Source organism: Procambarus clarkii, chromosome 35 (assembly GCF_040958095.1).
Source record: "Procambarus clarkii isolate CNS0578487 chromosome 35, FALCON_Pclarkii_2.0, whole genome shotgun sequence".
Classification (NCBI taxonomy): domain Eukaryota; kingdom Metazoa; phylum Arthropoda; class Malacostraca; order Decapoda; family Cambaridae; genus Procambarus; species Procambarus clarkii.
This window is the reverse complement of record NC_091184.1, coordinates 35,495,091-35,514,418: the sequence shown is the minus strand read 5'-3', so window position 1 is coordinate 35,514,418 and position 19,328 is coordinate 35,495,091. Positions and strand designations below refer to the sequence as shown.

Here is a 19,328-nt window from a genome sequence, read left to right as displayed (position 1 = left end):
CTTCTGACAGCCTCACTAACCCCAGGGGGCCGGATTCACGAAGTAGTTATGCAATTACTTACGAACGTGTACATCTTTCCTCAATCTTTGACGGCTTTGGTTACATTTATTAAACAGTTTACAAGCATGAAAACTTGCCAATCAACTGTTATTATTGTTATAAACAGCCTCCTGGTGCTTCGGGGCTCATTAACTATTTAGTAATTGTAAACAAAGCCGCCAAAGATTGAGGAAAGAGGTATACGTTCGTAAGTGCTTGCGTAACTGGTTCGTGAATCTGGCCCTAGATGCCTCTCAGGGGACTTGTATGAGGGCAACGATAGCTTGTTCTTGACTCGGCTTTGCTTCTGGCTATATTTTTCAGTGTCATTTTATATCAGTGAATTTACATGTATTGAATATTTTGTTTATTTTGTTATAGTGAAGGTGTGGGAGCAATGTGTCATCTTACACCAAGCTCTGGGCTGGTCCTCCTACACCAAACCCTGGACTGGTCCTGCTACATCAAGCCCTGAGCTGGTCCTCCTACATCAAGCCCTGAGCTGGTCCTCCTACACCAAGCCCTGAGCTGGTCCTCCTACATCAAGCCCTGAGCTGGTCCTCCTACATCAAGCCCTGAGCTGGTCCTCCTACACCAAGCCCTGAACTGGTCCTCCTACACCAAGGCCTGGGCCTCCTTACACCAAGCCCTGGACTGGCCCTCCTACACCAAGTCCTGGGCTGGTGCTCCTACACCACCCCCTGGGCTGGTGCTCCCTACACCAAGCCTTGGGCTGGTCCTCCCTACACCAAGGCCTGGGCTTGTCCTCCTGCACCAAGTCCTGAGCTGCTCCTCCCTACACCAAGCCCTGGGCTTCCTGGCACCGTCTTGCCGCCCGTGAGTTAATATTGCATGCTTCACTGGCTTCTCTCCTCTACGGAATTAACTTCTCCGTGATCTCGCCATACCTCTGGGCTTAATATTCCTTCTTTCCTTTCGCTATTCGTAAATAACTCTTCCTCTGGCCCCTCCTGTCAGAAAGCTCTTACGCTCGTGTCGGGCTTAAGGTCTATTAACAGCTCTAGCTTTTGGGCAGGTCTTTGACGCAGCTGTGGCTGTTGGGCAGGTCTTTGACGCAGATGTGGCTGTTGGGCAGGTCTTTGACGCAGCTGTGGCTCTTGGGCAGGTCTTTGACGCAGCTGTGGCTGTTGGGTAGGTCTTTGACGCAGCTGTGGCTCTTGGGCAGGAGTTTGACGCAGCTCTGGTTGTTGGGCAGGTCTTTGACGCAGCTGTGGCTGTTGGGTAGGTCTTTGACGCAGCTGTGGCTCTTGGGCAGGTCTTTGATGCAGCTGTGGCTCTTGGGCAGGTCTTTGACGCAGATGTGGCTCTTGGGTAGGTCTTTGACGCAGCTGTGGCTCTTGGGCAGGTCTTTGACGCAGCTGTGGCTGTTGGTTGACGCAGCTCTGGCTCTTGGGAAAGACTTTCGTGCATCGCGACTTGTTTAATGCTATTATTTTATGTCATTATTTACCTTCAGATTACCGAAGATTATATTCTACTAAACTCAGGTGCAGAAATGGAAGATTAATACAGCCCAAAGACGATAACCTAAGCCAACTTTAAGTCACAAATAACGAGGTAAAAACAAGCCAAATCCAAGCCAAGACAAAGTAAAGTAAATTCTCAGGAAAGCCAGATAAGACCTCCTCATTTAAGACGTTTTAAGGAAATGGTGGTCCGGGTCTTCCGAGGTCACACCACTGCGCTGGGTCTGACGAAGTGGGCCGCTGATGGCCCCTCGTAACTCTGGGACCAGTCTTTTTCCCACCTTATGGTAGAGGTGGAACTTCCTATGTTTATTATGTCGGGGGGGGGGGGGGTGTGGGGGGGATGGTGGGAGGTTGTGGGTGGGTGTGGGGGATGGTGGGAGGTTGTGGGTGGGTGTGTGGGATGGTCGGGAGGGTGTGGGTGGGTGGCCACTTTAGCCAGAGTGGCCAAGTCACCACCGTCCTCTCCCACAGGCCAAGCATGTCCCTCTCCGCTCCTCTTCTTGCTCCTCCTGTGTCCTCTCCCTCCACCTGTGTCCTCTCCCTCCACCTGTGTCCTCTCTCACCACCTGTGTCCTCTCCCTCCACCTGTGTCCTCTCTCACCACCTGTGTCCTCTCCCTCCACCTGTGTCCTCTCACTCTACCTGTGTCCTCTCACTCTAATCGCACCTATATTAACAGCTTGTCCCTGTTTACACTAAGAAAGAGATTAATAGACAATAACAGTCCATCTATCTCTCTCTCTCTCTCTCTCTCTCTCTCTCCTGTTATTTACCACAGGGAAATATATGGCCACAAGTTCATCATAATCTCTGATATTTGAGACTTTTGTTGAACTAATGAGGATAATTATTCAGAATTTAATGATCAATCCTGGATTAATGTGGTTCTTTAGGGATTATAAATATTACGTGATGCTTATTTTAGCGTGATGGTGAGAACTGATGCTGGTGAAGGGCCTTTTTTGTTAATAATTTATTACACGTGTGTTGTTGATAGTGGTCTTTGTCTGTCTGTCTGTCTGTCTCTGTCTGACTGTCTGTCTCTGTCTGTCTGAGTGTCTCTGTCTCTGTCTGTCTGCCTGTCTGTCTCTGTCTGGCTATCTCTGTCTGTCTCTGTCTCTGTCTGTCTCTGTCTGACTGTCTGTCTGTCTGTCTGTCTGTCTGTCTGTTTTTCTGTTTCTCTCTCTCTCTCTCTCTCTCTCTCTCTCTCTCTCTCTCTCTCTCTCCAGCTTAAGCCAACCTGGACTTTATTTAAATATTTTTTCTTCAAATAAAAAGGTAAACCAATTTTTCAGACAAAACTGTGTATCTTTTGTTTGGCTTTTGTCTGTTAGCAGTGAGGGAGGGAGGGAGGGAGGGAGGGAGGGAGGGAGGGAGGTAGGGAGGGAGAGGGAGAGAGAGGGAGGGAGAGGGAGAGAGAGGGAGAGAGAGGATTGGTACGAGTGAAGGGAGTTTCTGGATGATGGATGATCCAGGGAATGGGTGGGGGTGAGCGCGTGGATGGATGAGGGGTGGGGGATAGGGGGATTGGGGGATAGGGGGATTGGGGGATGGGGGGAATTATTGAGGTGGTAGTGTAGGTGGGTTTGGAAGGGACGCAGGTGAAGGAAAGTTGTTAGAATGAGAAATCAGTTGCTTATAATAATAATAATAATAATATTAATTTATTGAGTCGAAGATGTAGTAGCCGTCGGGCTGACCGCCTTGCTGACACGAAGTGTCTTCTTAAGATATTTTGTCGTACAGCTCCACAGCCTGCATGTGTGGATATACATAGGTGACCGCTGTGGTCTATCCATACCATGAATACTCCCATGCTTATGTATATTCTTTGTCCTCGCTCTGATTCAGATTTTTGCATTTAGAAATGCTTGTATAATTATATTCTGTGTGTTTATATTTAAGTGGTGGTCTTGTACAGATGTTATTGACAGGTTAGGTTGCCTCGGGTAGATTCTAGCTCCTGGGCCACCAGCTGTAGAGGGGGATGGGGGAGTGGGACGTCTCATCTTGGGACAGTCTTTCTAGCCTTTGAGTCTTCTACACCAGCCTGGAGGTCATGTTGCTGTCCGAGGTACAGTTATGCCATGTATCATGGACGATACAGCTGTCTTTGTGGGTAGTTTTGTACCGCGTACAGTTCTGAATGACAACGTTCTCGAAGCGGAGACCGAACCCGGAACGTTAGGACTACGAATCCTGAGCGCTCTCCACTCAGCCGTCAGGCCCCCTGAGCAAAGTCATGCTGTGGTCTATGACGCTGAGTGGGCCCCTCTGTGGGGCATGGCCCAGTGGACCATGACTGAGTGGGCCCCTCTGTGGGGCCTGGGCCCGTGGTCCATGGCTGAGTGGGGCCCGTATCGTGCCATTTTAACTCTTGTATAAATAAATAAATAAATAAATAAATAAATAAATAAATAAATAAATAAATAAATAAATAAACATAATGTCCTGCCACCCTGGCCAGCGTCACCAATCTGTTCAGTTATCATTTATCTTCCTGTTCCTGTACTTAGGTCTGTGGCTCAGGCTTAATAAAGGTACTGCTTGTGGAACGGGAGTGGAGCATAACCGGAAAAGGAGAATGGGAAAGAGAATGTGGGAAAGAAGAAATATGAAGTCCTGTCAATAAAGATGAGAAAGTATATAATACTAAAGTGACACAATTAAATAAACACAGGAAATACTATTGCCCGATTAACCGAAAATAGTAGGGTGAGGGGTGGAATGGGGGTGTGGGAAGGGGTTCTGAGAGGGAAATGGTGGTGATGGGGGTCAATATTATGGGAAGGGGGGAATAAGGGGGAGCACTCATAACACTTACAAAAACCCAAAACAATCGCTGTAACCTGTAACACCCCCTCCACACACACCATTAGTAACGAGCCAATTGCCATACTAACTGGGAAGGGAGGGGGGGGGGGAGTAACTGGTCGACGTTGTAACTCTGAGATCACCAACCGCCAGCTACTAACTGGGAGAAGCTAACTGGTAGACAGACCTAACTGGTAGACAGGGGCCTTAAGTGGAGCCTTTCTTCCTCTGACTCCTCTGTCTATTCTCCTTCTTTCTATTCTCTTTTATCTCTTGTGCCTCTCTGTCTCTCTCTTCCTCTGTTATCCTTTCTATTTAACTTCAACAGGTCGATGACCTGGGTTCTGAGTTACTCCTCAAGTACCAACTTGAGCAACTGCCTTCAGCAAACTTTTAGATCAAACTTCGGCTCTGAGGTCAGACTTCGGCTCTGAGACTAGACTTCGGCTCTAAGATCAGACTTCGGCTCTGAGATCAGACTTCGGCTCTGAGGTCAGATTTCGGCTCTGAGGTCAGACTTCAGCTCTATGGTCAGACTTCAGCTCTATGGTCAGACTTCAGCTATATGGTCAGACTTCGGATATTTCACTTTTTTCTCATTTCCTTCCCTTCCTCCAACACTATCACCTCCACCACCTTGACCCTCATTATCAACCAAACTCCCTCACCATTATCACCATCCTTCCCTGCATCACAGCCCTCTATCTCATCACCATATGGAAACACAACCACCCACCCAACCCCCCCTCGCCCCCACCCACACACAAAACCCCCACCCCGCGCCCTCCCCACACAGGGAAAAAGTCACAGCCAGCCATCCAACATTTCCTCCCAAAGTCACCATAAACATTTCTGGCCAAACAGAAGCAGAAAACTGCCTCGGCGCCTTGAAACTTGTCGCTCAAGATTCGTCAACTCCTTGACAATTCCCCCTGGAGACCGTCCTCGGCTTCCGCTCTCGAAATTCTTCCAAAGTTCCCCGTCAGACCTGCCGCTGTCCTAACTCCGTTCTCTGTGATCGGTGCTTCAATGGCTATAACACCAGGGCTTCAGTAGCTATATCATCAGTGCTTCAGTAGCTGTAACATCAGTGCTTCAGTAGCTATAACATCAGTGCTTCAGTAGCTATAACATCAGTGCTTCAGCAGCTAGAACATCAGTGCTTCAGTAGCTGTAACATCAGTGCTTCAGTAGCTGTAACATCAGTGGTTCAGTAGCTGTAGCATCAGTTGTTCAGTAGCTGTAACATCAGTGGTTCAGTAGCTGTAACATCAGTGCTTCAGTAGCTGTAACATCAGTGCTTCAGTAGCTGTAACATCAGTGCTTCAGTAGCTGTAACATCAGTGCTTCAGTAGCTGTAACATCAGTGCTTCAGTAGCTGTAACATCAGTGCTTCAGTAGCTGTAACATCAGTGCTTCAGTAGCTGTAACATCAGTGCTTCAGTAGCTGTAACATCAGTGCTTCAGTAGCTGTAACATCAGTGCTTCAGTAGCTGTAACATCAGTGCTTCAGTTCATGCTTCGGTATTTTTCGAGCAATTAGTAATTTTATTGTTAAATATATATATTGCAACACAATACTTAATATAAATAACAATAACTTACTTTATCGAGTCGCGGAAGACCACAGCTTAGATAATTATAATCAATAAATGTAAATTCATACACGAAAGAGCTTAGAATTTTGTTGTATATATCCAATACAGAACAAGCAACAGTCCGGTACAAAATATCCGGTGCGTAATTAAAACTAAAAGTTAGTGACGAACACATTTGACATATTTCGGTTGACAACACTTTATGATCTATTACCACAGCGGCTCATGTATAATGTCCTGACAAATGGGCTATCACCAGACCGGCAGAGCTCCACCTGCTATTGGACTCTACTGTTTTAATGTGTTGAAAGCGAATAGTTACTCAATTGCTTTCATGCCTCCACGTCAGGAAAGATGAGGCTGCAACCCGCGCGTATGAGGGGGCGTTTGGGGAATCAAATACCTTAATAAAATTCAATTGTACTCAATTGGGTTGCTTAGATCTCAAAACAAAACAACATCAAGAAAATAAACTACAATATAACAAACGTTTTATAGATTTACCTCTGTGAAGTCTGTGCATTGTAAGGCATGGTTTAAGAAGACACTGATATAGACCTGTTAGCATTAACAGCGATGTGTAGTATTTAGTATTACTTGTGTTCGGTTCATATGATTATACTGATTCTCTTGTTTTCATTTAACTCTGGATTATTACCTAGAGCTTATACTGCCGTCGGCGAGACTATAGTCTAATAAACAAAGTTAGAAATATGATTGTTTACTTCCTAAGGCCAAAATTTAACAGAGCCTTCATTAGCACGTGTGTATAATCACAGTTAGTATGCATCTTCTACATTCTAAGATTCCTCCCTGTCTATGGTATAGACACAGACATTGGGACAGGGGGCTACATGTATAAACAATATGTCTAGCTCATGCAAAGTGTGTAGATATAGCCTAAGCTACTCTATCCCGTTGAGATGTATTTTATTGTCCCAATACACGTACTTGAACTTGCTCAAGACCAGTGGTGTCGCTTCTTGAAGACATTCTTCAATAATAACTATATAATAGTTACGTATAAAAACAATATGAAACTGGGTTAGTGTCACACATATATTTGATTACAATATTATTGTTGTTGTAGCTGGTGGTGGCGTTGTTGTAGCTATGAATAGAGGCAGTAGCTCCCATTACGCAGGAGAGGCTGAACCACCTCTTGTAAACTTGTCAACAACTTTAACTGAAGTGCCGGTTATTATTCCTGTCGTGTTTAAGCTGCTTCAGTGAGTGCACGAGTGAGCGTAGCCTATTATCCCAAGCGTTCCTAACGCCACTAAACTCTTGCACTCAATTGGCCTGAACCTAACCTACCCCGCGGTCCCACGAACAGAAAACAGGACACATCACGTCATTACTGCAAGCCGCTGCCAAATTCAACACATCAATTTTGGGCTTTAGGTGAACTTATAAGTCAAAATACATTAAATGATAGATAGCTGAAAAAGGCACGCCCACTCACACACACACACACACATGGTTGCAGCCCAGCGAACAGCTTCGGGAGTCGCAGTCCAAAGGGCCCGGGTTCGATTCCCGGTCGAGCCAGAAACATATGAGCAAAGTTTCATTCACCTGTTGTCTTTGTTCATGCAGCAGTAAATAGGTACCTGGGAGTCCTGGTGTGTGTGTGTGTGTGTGTGTGTGTGTGTGTGTGTGTGTGTGTGTGTGTGTTAAAGAGAAATATATGTAGTAGATATGATAGCAGGAAAACAGGTCGGGAATCAGTACATTTAACAACCGCCGATGAGAAAGGCGGGGTCCAAGAGCTAACAGTTCGATCCTGCAGGCGCAGATAGTAATTACACACGAACGCTCGCGCAAGCACGCACGCACATCAGTCTACCAAGACTTTACTTTACTTTAGCGTGTGCTACATATCTCCCCCTCGAAGGTCACGCTTTAATTCACGAGTCTTGGGGCGTGATGACTGGCCCTCGAACCAGGGCCAGTCAGGGCCCTTCCTAACACAACGTCGCATTTTGACGTACACGCTACCTACCTAAGGCCAAAAATCGTCGTACTAGAAAACGACGTGAAATTGACGTACTGTCCCGTTTTCAGTTTTTTTGGGGGGTCTTGTGATATGTTTGGATAAGAACACTTTAGTACGACAGTTTCTTGACGTTGGGGATACCTTATGAGGACGAGTTGGTCGAGGAGGGAGGTACCGACGCTGGTGCTGGTCGTGGAGGCCTCTACACCACAGTGGTGAGTGGCAGGCCTCTACACCACAGTGGTGAGTGGCAGGCCTCTACACCACAGTGGTGAGTGGCAGGCCTCTACACCACAGTGGTGAGTGGCAGGCCTCTACACCACAGTGGTGAGTGGCAGGCCTCTACACCACAGTGGTGAATGGCAGACCTCTACACCACAGTGGTGAGTGGCAGGCCTCTACACCACAGTGGTGAGTGGCAGACCTCTACACCACAGTGGTGAGTGGCAGGCCTCTACACCACTGTGGTAAGTGGGAGGCCCATTTGGAATTTCTGACTCCCAAGAAATACCAACAGAACAAAGTAGAAAGTAGATAACAAAGTAGAAAGTAGATAAACACAATAGTCACAAGAAAGTGTGAAAATGTTTTGGGAAGGAAAATTGATTTAAGTAGAGGAACACCTTGAGGGACATCTACAGCTTCAAAATTAGACGTGATGGGTGAAATTTAGATCGGGAATTATTCTATATAAACACTGGCTACTGGAAAGACGGGGTTCAATAGCTGAAGAGAAATAGACCACATCGATAGAGAAAAGCAATGTTCAACACTAGGAACAGTTGAACGAGGAGACTTGAGTGAAAACAGTCCACAGAAATGAGTCAAAGAGATCATATAATAAATTTGCTCTGCATAAGACCCTAATTAAATTAATCAGACGCGGAAATGTTGATTAAAAGCACAAGATTAAAATTCAATACAAATAATAAATATAAAATTAAATAACAGTGAAAATGCATGTGAAGTTTTGATGCTAGGAAGGTGGGGCTTAGGAACTGGCGCTCGACCTGTAAGAACATCCAGTTGAGCACATAATGTATCGTCTACTTAAGTATTCCTCAATAATCGCGTCGGTGCTAAAGATAATGGTCCACGTAGACTTAATCTCCTCAAGACAATATGCCCTCACCCGAGCACACACACACGGGAGAGTCAGGAACGTTGTCCTGACCACATATACACACTAATGCTCTCAAATTATCGACTTGCAAGTCTCGGGCAAGCGCCAGACCGTCCTCGACTCCATCTGCTTCTCTGAATGACGGCCGGCGGGTCCTCGAGTACTCGACTCGACGAGGTCCAACGAGAGGAACCTCTTGTTTACGAACGTAATAATGGGCTCTCGTTGCTCTCTGAAGCGTGTGTAGGATACGGCAAGTATCCTACTGTTACGAACCCGGATCCAGCGTCCGAGCACGGAGCAGTGACGACCGCGCCATCTGTGGGTCAGCTCCTGAAACCCCCACCAAATGGACGACGACACCTGGCGAGGACGGGATGTATTGGCCTCGAGGGCCAGTTTCTAGTCCGGTTCAGCACTCAACACAGCCGCTGCTGACCTCTGGTGAGGTGGTGCTCAGACACCAGCGCCATCTATGGAGTGGATAGGTGGGCGTTTGTGTCTGAGCCTGTAAGTGAGGTGCCTTAGTGTGTCTGAGTTATTGATGACGTGTCTGCTTACAGAGTCGACCTGGGACTGCTGTGATGGAAGTTGAGTCAGTCTACCCAAGGCAGCCGTCTCCATACCTTGTGCTTTGCTGCAGCAGCTGTGAAGTCGTCCCCCGGAAGAACACTGTGGTGTTACCCTGCCAGTGGAGTGGCAGTAGAAGGATTACCCGGGACCGACTGCTGGAGACGATTATCCACTGGGGTATTGAGGACAGGAGAGTGATTTGTGGTATCACACGAGGCTCCTGTCTAGGGCGTTACCCTTATATCGTTCGTGGAGTGGCCTGACCAGCCTTGCTGATCCGGAACCTGCCAGCAGACCTGCTGGACTTGTGGTTGACGGCCTCCACGGCGGTGCCCCCAGTGGAACTGTGTTTTGGCTGGCCTGTGTCTGGGGTAGACTCAGCTTGGTCGAAGGATTCGTCAAGAGACCACGAGGATCAAGAGCACCGAGGACTCAGCACCGAGAGTCTGGATCCAGAGTCTTCAGCAGAAGACAATTGTGTGTTTCCCCTGTACAGTGTTAATACCCCTCCCCCTGTGCACTCTTTTATATATATTATTTATTTGGTGATGGTAACAATTATAGTCTTAAGTTCTTAACTTTCTTTCCCTTCCCCCTTTAAGTTTCTTGCGTCACGGATCACATCCCTTGAAAGCCACTACTGGCTTGGGGTCGGATACAACTTCCTCTAACAACATCAGAGTAAGAACCCCGTTGCGTCCCGAGAGGGCCGTAACATAATTGGCATCCCCAGCGGGATCCGTCCCCTTGTTAAGTATGTTTGACAGGGGTGGTGAAGTGGCGTAATCCCTGTATATAATTCCCCCTGTGTGACGATTGTGACGTTATACGTCCTGTGCGGTGCTCAAGAGTGACTAAGTGCAATATTGTGCAGTGCGGTGCTCGCTGTGACTAAGCGATTAAGTGCAATATTGACTAGTGCGGTGCTCAGTGATTCAGTGCAATATTGTAGAGCGAAGTGTTTGTTGTGATTTAGTGCAATATTGTGTAGTGCGGTGCCCGAAGTAATTACGTGCAATATTGGCAAGTGAGGCGCCAGGTGCGATAAAGTGCAATAATGATGTAGAACAGTGCTCGGTGTGTTAAGTGCTAACGTGTGAGCGGTGTGTTAAGTGCTAGTTAAGTGTTCCATCTGTGACAATGGCGGAAAAAGCTACCATCGATGATCTGGACGATGTTCAGGCTTTTCTGAACAGAGAGGACTGTCTTGCCAGATTAAAATATCTGAACAAACAGGAACTCGTACTAGTGAGCGCCTACCTGGAGATCAAGATCCGTGCCAGTGATTCCCGTGTGGAGATCTTGCCAACAACGGACACCAGCGGTTTTGATCCGGTAAGGAACATCAAAATGGTCCCCAAATTCAATGAGAGGGAAGTTTCGAAGTTCTTTGCAGCCTTCGAGAAAGTCGCTGCCTCTTTGGAGTGGCCAAGGGAGAATTGGGCCATCATGATACAGTCAGTCTTGACTGGGAAGGCCCAAATCGCCTACTCCACGTTATCCCTTGACGACTCCGGCGATTATGACAAGGTGAAGAAGGTTGTGCTCATGGCGTACCAATTGGTACCTGAGGCATACAGGCAGAAGTTCAGGAACCTGAAGAAGACCTCAGAGCACACTTTCACCGAATTCGCCACCATCAAGGAGCGACTTTTTCAGGAATGGTGTGCCTCTCGGAAGGTGGAGACCAAAGAAGACCTCGAGCAGCTTATACTGCTAGAGGACTTCAAGGATTGTTTGTCTGGAGACCTGAAGACGTACTTAGAGGAACAGCAGGTAGAGACCTTGAGTGCGGCAGCCACCATGGCTGAGGAGTACATCCTGACGCATAGGCCTTCTGCTAAGTACGTCCCAAGGCATTACCAACGCCGGTTTGATAAACCTCATGAAGAAGAGGAGACCCCCGTCCCACGAAGTGCTAAGAAGACGCCCCCAAGTAGCCCTCGAAGGACAAGTCCTAGCAGTCTGAAACACCGGAGTCCGAGGAGGAATATGGTGTGCTGGACTTGTGGGCAGAAAGGGCATGTAGCTGCTATGTGCCGAGGCAGAAGAGGTGGCGGCGCACGTAGGGAGGTGATGATGATGAGCTGTGTGATACCACCAGCAGGAAGCCAGTCGACGACGACGCAGGAAGGATCAAGTTTGTTCGCCCCTCACACTTCAAGCGGGTATGTAACGAGTGATCATACTGGTAGATCTGTAGTAGTGCTCAGAGATAGTGGAGCAGCCCAGTCCCTGATCGTGAAGAACTCGTTACCCGAGCGAGTAAGTGTGGATGGGAGACCAGAGGTTGTCCTGGTTGGGTTTCCGAGAACGCAGTATATCGCCCCCTTAGTGCCGGTGCATCTCGTCTCGCCTTACTTCAGTGGCACATGTGTGTTGGCAGTAGTCGATACCCTCCCTGTGGCTGGGATTGACGTGGTACTAGCCAACGACTTGGTGACAGGTTGGAGCAACAATCTTCCCAAGGTCGTGGACGAGTCGGCCGGAACAGCAAGGTCGGAGGTAACGGCAGGCAACGGTAATATCCAGGTAAAGGCAGACTCGGATTCAAACAGGTTTAATTTGTCCTCTCACCCGCAGATCGACAGTGTTCTAGCAGAGTCTCCTGATTCTTCTCTCAAGGTTACGAGGGCAGAAGTACCTGAGCAAGAAGAGAGGCCTTGTGAGCAGGCACCCACGGATACCAACGAGTCTGGAGTGAAGGCGGATGTGTACTTGCGGTATGGCATTGTACAGCGTTCGTTGACCCGACCAGAGATTCCCCAGACATCAGAGGTATGTGAGGTGTGTTCGAAAGGTCTAGTGCCCTCTTTGGTCCAAACCAGGCTAATGGATGTAGCCGGCTATGGACATTACAGGCTCAGGAAGCTTATCCCTCGGGTGACTAAATGTTTCCTAGCAGTATTTTGTGTTATTCTCGTGTGTGGTCTCGGTAAGGATCAGTGGACGACCCGAAGGATGATGGCTCCCTTGAACATCGTGAAGAGATCCCAGGGATTAGAGACGTGTACTGCGAGGGTTGCAGTCGACGAAGGAGCCTGGAAGCCGATAGTAGATACAGGAGGTACGCGATACGATAATATGAGTGACTGTTTCCGACAGGTTGACACCCCCCACGTGATTGCTGAGCCTCAATACAACGTTATACGGAACGTTGGTCGACCTGACGTGGGCAGAGCGAATGCCATCTTCGGTGTGCAAGCAGCCCTGTTGAAACTAGGTGTAAGCCTAGTAGAGGTGTATGCAGTAAGTATTGACTTACCCACTGTCGCTATCACTCTGAATTATCAGACCCCTGTGTTCCAGGTTCCTGTCTCCCTGAAGGACCATCGGACCGGTACCAGAAATGCCGTCTGTGATCAGCCATCATCAGTGCCACGACACAGGGAAGTGTCGAGTCGCCCCAGATCGTGTCTACACCGATCCTTACTCGAGAGGTGTGAGATTATGCTCCGGATTAACATCTCGGTGGAGGTGTGGAGAAGTACATCAGGCAGGTCATTGCCTTACATCTGCAAGTTTCCTTTGTGCGAAAGTTCCCCAGTGGTACGGTTCTGTGGACAAGACAGCCTCGCCATTCCCGTTCTTAGAGTAAGTGAGTCCATTTGGAGTTGTGACGCCGTACTAATTTGGTTTGTGTTTCTTTTTATAGAACCCCAAACCAAATTCTTTTTGGTGGGGAGGTGTTACGAACCCGGATCCAGCGTCCGAGCACGGAGCAGTGACGACCGCGCCATCTGTGGGTCAGCTCCCGAAACCCCCACCAAATGGACGACGACACCTGGCGAGGACGGGATGTATTGGCCTCGAGGGCCAGTTTCTAGTCCGGTTCAGCGCTCAACACAGCCGCTGCTGACCTCTGGTGAGGTGGTGCTCAGACACCAGCGCCATCTATGGAGTGGATAGGTGGGCGTTTGTGTCTGAGCCTGTAAGTGAGGTGCCTTAGTGTGTCCGAGTTATTGATGACGTGTCTGCTTACAGAGTCGACCTGGGACTGCTGTGATGGAAGTTGAGTCAGTCTACCCAAGGCAGCCGTCTCCATACCTTGTGCTTTGCTGCAGCAGCTGTGAAGTCGTCCCCCGGAAGAACACTGTGGTGTTACCCTGCCAGTGGAGTGGCAGTAGAAGGATTACCCGGGACCGACTGCTGGAGACGATTATCCACTGGGGTATTGAGGACAGGAGAGTGATTTGTGGTATCACACGAGGCTCCTGTCTAGGGCTTTACCCTTATATCGTTCGTGGAGTGGCCTGACCAGCCTTGCTGATCCGGAACCTGCCAGCAGACCTGCTGGACTTGTGGTTGACGGCCTCCACGGCGGTGCCCCCAGTGGAACTGTGTTTTGGCTGGCCTGTGTCTGGGGTAGACTCAGCTTGGTCGAAGGATTCGTCAAGAGACCACGAGGATCAAGAGCACCGAGGACTCAGCACCGAGAGTCTGGATCCAGAGTCTTCAGCAGAAGACGATTGTGTGTTTCCCCTGTACAGTGTTAATACCCCTCCCCCTGTGCACTCTTTTATATATATTATTTATTTGGTGATGGTAACAATTATAGTCTTAAGTTCTTAACTTTCTTTCCCTTCCCCCTTTAAGTTTCTTGCGTCACGGATCACATCCCTTGAAAGCCACTACTGGCTTGGGGTCGGATACAACTTCCTCTAACAACATCAGAGTAAGAACCCCGTTGCGTCCCGAGAGGGCCGTAACACCTACACACGCTTATGGACTAGAAGGAGTACTCTAAGATGCATGCAGAGTACAAGAGGACTAGAATGGGGAGTTCTCTAGGGATCGTGTAGAGTACAACTGAGAACGTCTTCACAACGCTGCTGCCTGGATGGTGTTCCCAGCAACACGCATTTCTCTCATTTTTCTCCTGTATCACCGTTAGTGTCTCCTTTAACATCCTGATCTAGTTTAACAACTTCCTTCCTTCTCTGCTCACCTCGAATCTCTATCTTATATTCCCTCACCAGTACTTCTTCCTTTCCCCCTCTTCTCTCTCATCTCCATTTTCATCTTCCGCTTTCTCCCTGTACCTTTCATCCACCTGTTTCACATACCAAACAGAGGTCACATTCTCTCAACCCAACATCCGTTATTAAGTAGCATCTTCGACTTCTATGCGGTTAGTCTATGTGTAACACATATTATGTAATAATAATAATAATGATAATATGCACACACATAGATAATGATAAAAAAATGTAATGCAAGAAATACTACTGCATATTAAAATTCAAATCGTGTATATAATTAATATGCAATGATTAGAACTGCTTGACTCTCAATAATTAAAAGGTACTATCTACAATGAAAACTGATTAAATCTCAGCTGTGACAGAGGGACGTAGGTGGTGTTGTTGTTCAAGATTCGCTACCTGGAACAAAGTTCCAAGTAGCACGGGCTATGGCGAGCCCGTAGTGCCTTTGACGTAGGTGTAGTTCAATTTCTACAACAGTCTGGAAACAGCTTGAGATAGTGATCCTTGGAACTCGTCAGTATAGGACAGTCACACGCTTCCTCAGTGATGTTGCCCCATGCTACAATAATTAAATTCCATAATTTTCACTTCAAATTAGTATTCACACACATAAATGCAATATCTAAATATTTGGAGAAGTAGAAACAGCACTCACATAGGGGTTATTTTATTGCCTACAGCGTCACGACTTGGCGCCTATATTAATTATTACCAGAGCTCAAAATAATAACTAAAAAGGGTAAAAATGCCTGCCGAACTGGTGTCCGTGATTCTGGTAAGCTGCGTCCTCAATCTGAAGCCCGATGATGTACGAATGCTTGCTAAATTGTAAAATTTGTAGGGACCGCTTCGGAACACCGTACTCCTAGTTGATCGAAAATGGCGAGTCTCCTTCCTGCTCGAAAGTCGCGCATGTGCATAGCTCCCAGTAGGGGCTCGAGCATAAATTATATTTATTTATTAAAGCTAAATAGGGAAGGAAGTGTTTATGAAAACTGTTTATATATAACCAAATTCATTATGTGGTGATGTTTGATTCTCACAGTGCAGATCAGTTAATGTAGACTGCACAAATAAAACGAGAATCCTTTGGAGGTGGAAATGATTTTAGATTATGATACTATTTACTAGAGCAGCGATCAAGCTGGGTAAAGGAATTTCAGTAAACTTTTGTATAACTAAATAATGTAAACCTATTACTAAATAATTATCCCTAATAAAGGAAAGTAAATGGTTGAACTTCTATTAGATCTACAGATATGTGGAAATTTATTCTCCGTGGGTGGCTGACGCAACAATGCACAATTCTAGGAGAAATTACATGATGTTCCACATCCTAATGCAGTGAATTCTATGATACTAAACTACGGATTAGTAGTATTAGTTAATTACAACAATTAGTACAGGAAATACATCCCATTGTACTAAGAATTAGTAAATGAGTATGAAGCCTAATACAGGAAATAAATCCTATTGTATTAGGGATGAGAATAACTGTTGGAAATTTCCAATAATAAGACCTAACCTAACCTCTCTTTACAATTCTAGGCCTAATATATGCTATCGTAGGCCTAATATAGTACATATATGTGCTATACTATGTCTAGGAATATTTATGTTTGATTTTAGCTTTATCTTTCGTGACTGTAAAATAAATAATACAAAAGTGATTTACAGCCGGCCCATCACTACATATTGGTACTTTGGACCCGATAGTTACTATAAGGACTATCGTTTCAGGAGAATAGATTGAATAAGATTACATAAAACAAATAATTACACTTTAATTCCCGTTTTAATTGCACATTCATTGCTAATAAAAAAAAAAGAAACAAAATTACTAAACAAAAATCAGGGAACTAGAGTCCCCGTATTTAGGACGCATAAGTCATTAGAATTAAACAAATCAGATTTCAGTTTCCCAACGTTATTAAAATGTATTTAATCTAATACAAAATGTTTTCTTAATTTCATATGTAAATTAGGGAAATATTGTTTTTCAGGAACTAAATATATATTTTCATGGCAGTAGTCTGTTCCTGGGACGGCAAAAATGTGAATCTGTTATAATATTCCTAAAAAAATGTAAACGCAGCGAAGAGAGATTAAAATGTTTATGTTGTGTTTGGCGATGTGTTTTATGTGGTGTGTTTATTAGGTGCTCAATAGGGAGTATTTAAGAGGTGTTCTGTGTTTATCTAGGGACTCTAAATCTTCGCTCCAGGCATTGTTATCCAGCCATGCACAGAGATAATATACAACTCCTCACAGAAATCTTACATATAGGACAAGAAACATACAATCTACAGCTGTTAATCACCCTTTGGCATAAATGGCAATGAATAGGCAGACTAACTAGCAAAAACTGCCACTGCTTTACCTGTTGTACAGGTTAAAATACCTCCAAGTTTTTCACAGATTAAGGAGCAAATCAAGAATAAAATACTCCCAACTATCAAAAGTCGCCACAGAGCCAAAGTAGCGGAAGGAAGATCCACTGCGATATGGTACGAACAAGCCACTGGGTACTACTCTTTCAAGCCTGGCAAAAAGATATCCAGAGACTATTGCAGTAGCCGTACACAGACTCAGACTTGGTTACAAGTGCTGCTGGGAGGTAATGAACCCAATAGTTAAAGAGTGTCACATCTGTGGAACAGATGCAGAGGCGCCACTATTGCACTACTTACTGGAATGTGAAGCTACTGAAGCCCTGCGCATCAAACTCAACATTAATCCAACGACAGCAGCTGCATTAGATGCACATTCCACAGCGACTACAATGATTAGAAAAGCAGTTGAAGAATGGGACACACTAGTGAACACTGTGCATCTATATCCAACACCAAGATTATGTTATTAAAACAAGACTAAAACCAGTGCGCTAAAACAGAAGCGAAAAAGAAGTAGGGGAAAAGGAGGAGACCCCACCACCATTTAAAACTTTGACCCAAGTAACAAGGTTATCGCGAGTAACCGAGCTCAATTACGGGCTCACCATAGCCCAGTGCTACATGGACATTTCGTTCTGAGTAGCTTAATCTAAAACAACAACAACAACAACGTTTATCTAGCCATCTCTCCTCCCTCTCCTTCTCCTTCTCCTTCTCCCTCTCCCTCTCCTTCTCCTTCTCTCCTTCTCCCTCTCCCTCCCATTCTACATTTCATCATCTTGTCCATCCTTTTTTGTGATCGTTCATTTGTATTTTTCCCCACAAAATCCTTCATCTCCTAATTCTTCTAATCCTGGGGGGAGGTGTGACAGTGTCCTGGGGGGAGGTGTGACAGTGTCATGGGGGGAGGTATGACAGTGTCCTGGGGGGGGGGGTGACAGTGTCCTGGGGGAGGTGTGACAGTGTCCTGGGGGAGGTGTGACAGTGTCCTGGGAGGGGGGGGGGAGGGGTGACAGTGGTCCGAAAAAAGAGGCGAGAAGAAGAACAAGGCAAAATTTTTATCAAAAAGGATTTTCATGTAAATTACGCTGGAGGAGACTCTGAGGCCAAAAGCGAGAGGGAGATAAAGAGGTTTTATTAGAGGGACGAGAGAGAGAGAGAGAGAGAGAGAGAGAGAGAGAGAGAGAGAGAGAGAGAGAGAGAGAGAGAGAGAGAGAGAGAGAGAGAGAGAAATATTCTCTAAGAAATATCCATTAAGAAATAAATATTCTTTTCCGTGAGCACAATGAGTGGCTCTTAAAGCGTTATATTGTAATCAGCAACTTATTTACCTGGAAGTTCCTCCCGTCTGCCCCTCACTTCCTACCATCTACCTACCAGCTACCAGCTCCTGCTTGTAATAGTGTAGTAGATCTTCCCGGCACATCTTCCTCTACTCGTGAAATCCTCTTTTCCTACCGTTTAATCCACTCCTGACAGTTCGTACAATACTACAGCGAGACGAGTTCTGAAGCTAGTCATAGTTTACAGTCAGTAAGAACTAGAGATCAATCCAGACTGGTCCATCACCATCCGGGTTGACTGGTCCCTCTCCCCTTCTTCCTCTACCTTCTCTGGGGAAGTTTGCTGTAGGGGGGAGGACTGCTTCTTTCACACCACCAGGACTACTTCTTCTACACCTCTTTTACACCACCAGGACTACTTCTTCTACACCTACAATTAGGTGAGTACTTCTTCTAGTCACCCTAAGGACAGTGTTGACATCTCTACCACCAGTCTTCCTATCTACATGTGTTAAGGGTCCCCTAACACCTTCCAGTTGGCTCGACAGCGCCTCTGGATCTCTTGCACAGAATGGGGACAAGGAAAGATAAGTTTCCTTTGGTCTCAACACTTGATACACCTTGTCTATTGTGGGTTCAGTACATCTAACAAAGTCTTGTCAACACCATCACTAATTTTTTTTATAAATTTAGTTCCTCTACTTACTTGGACTATAAGGTAGAGTGGTAGTCTCAAAGCTTGCAGGTTGGCAATGCATTCCTGACCATCCAAGTGGTCAGGCACCATTTCTATATTCTACCCTATCTTAAATCCTTATCCTTTCCAAGTGCTATATAGTTGTAACAGCTTAGTTCTTTCATCTGATAATTACCTTGATTTACCTTACCTGGTCAGCTCCAGCAATGAGTGTCTTCTGCACCATTTTTTCAAACACAAGATATAATCAAATTAATCTTCACATGGCCTTTTCATCATCACAAGGTTTTTTTTTCTCCCGGACAGGCCCCCAAATTCTCTTTTATTCTC

The 19,328-nt window shown here is 46.2% G+C and overlaps 1 protein-coding gene across 1 annotated transcript in view; it reads right to left on the bottom strand.

The window, feature by feature from the left end:
- The window catches only part of Fbw5 (F-box and WD repeat domain containing 5), a 78,340-nt gene extending 59,012 nt beyond the window's left edge, over window positions 1–19,328 (bottom strand). Inside the window, exon 1 of the mRNA XM_069336319.1 lies at window positions 19,189–19,328. Coding sequence (XP_069192420.1) covers window positions 19,189–19,224 — 36 coding nt within the window. The 5' untranslated portion in view covers window positions 19,225–19,328. The remainder of the gene's footprint in view (window positions 1–19,188) is intronic.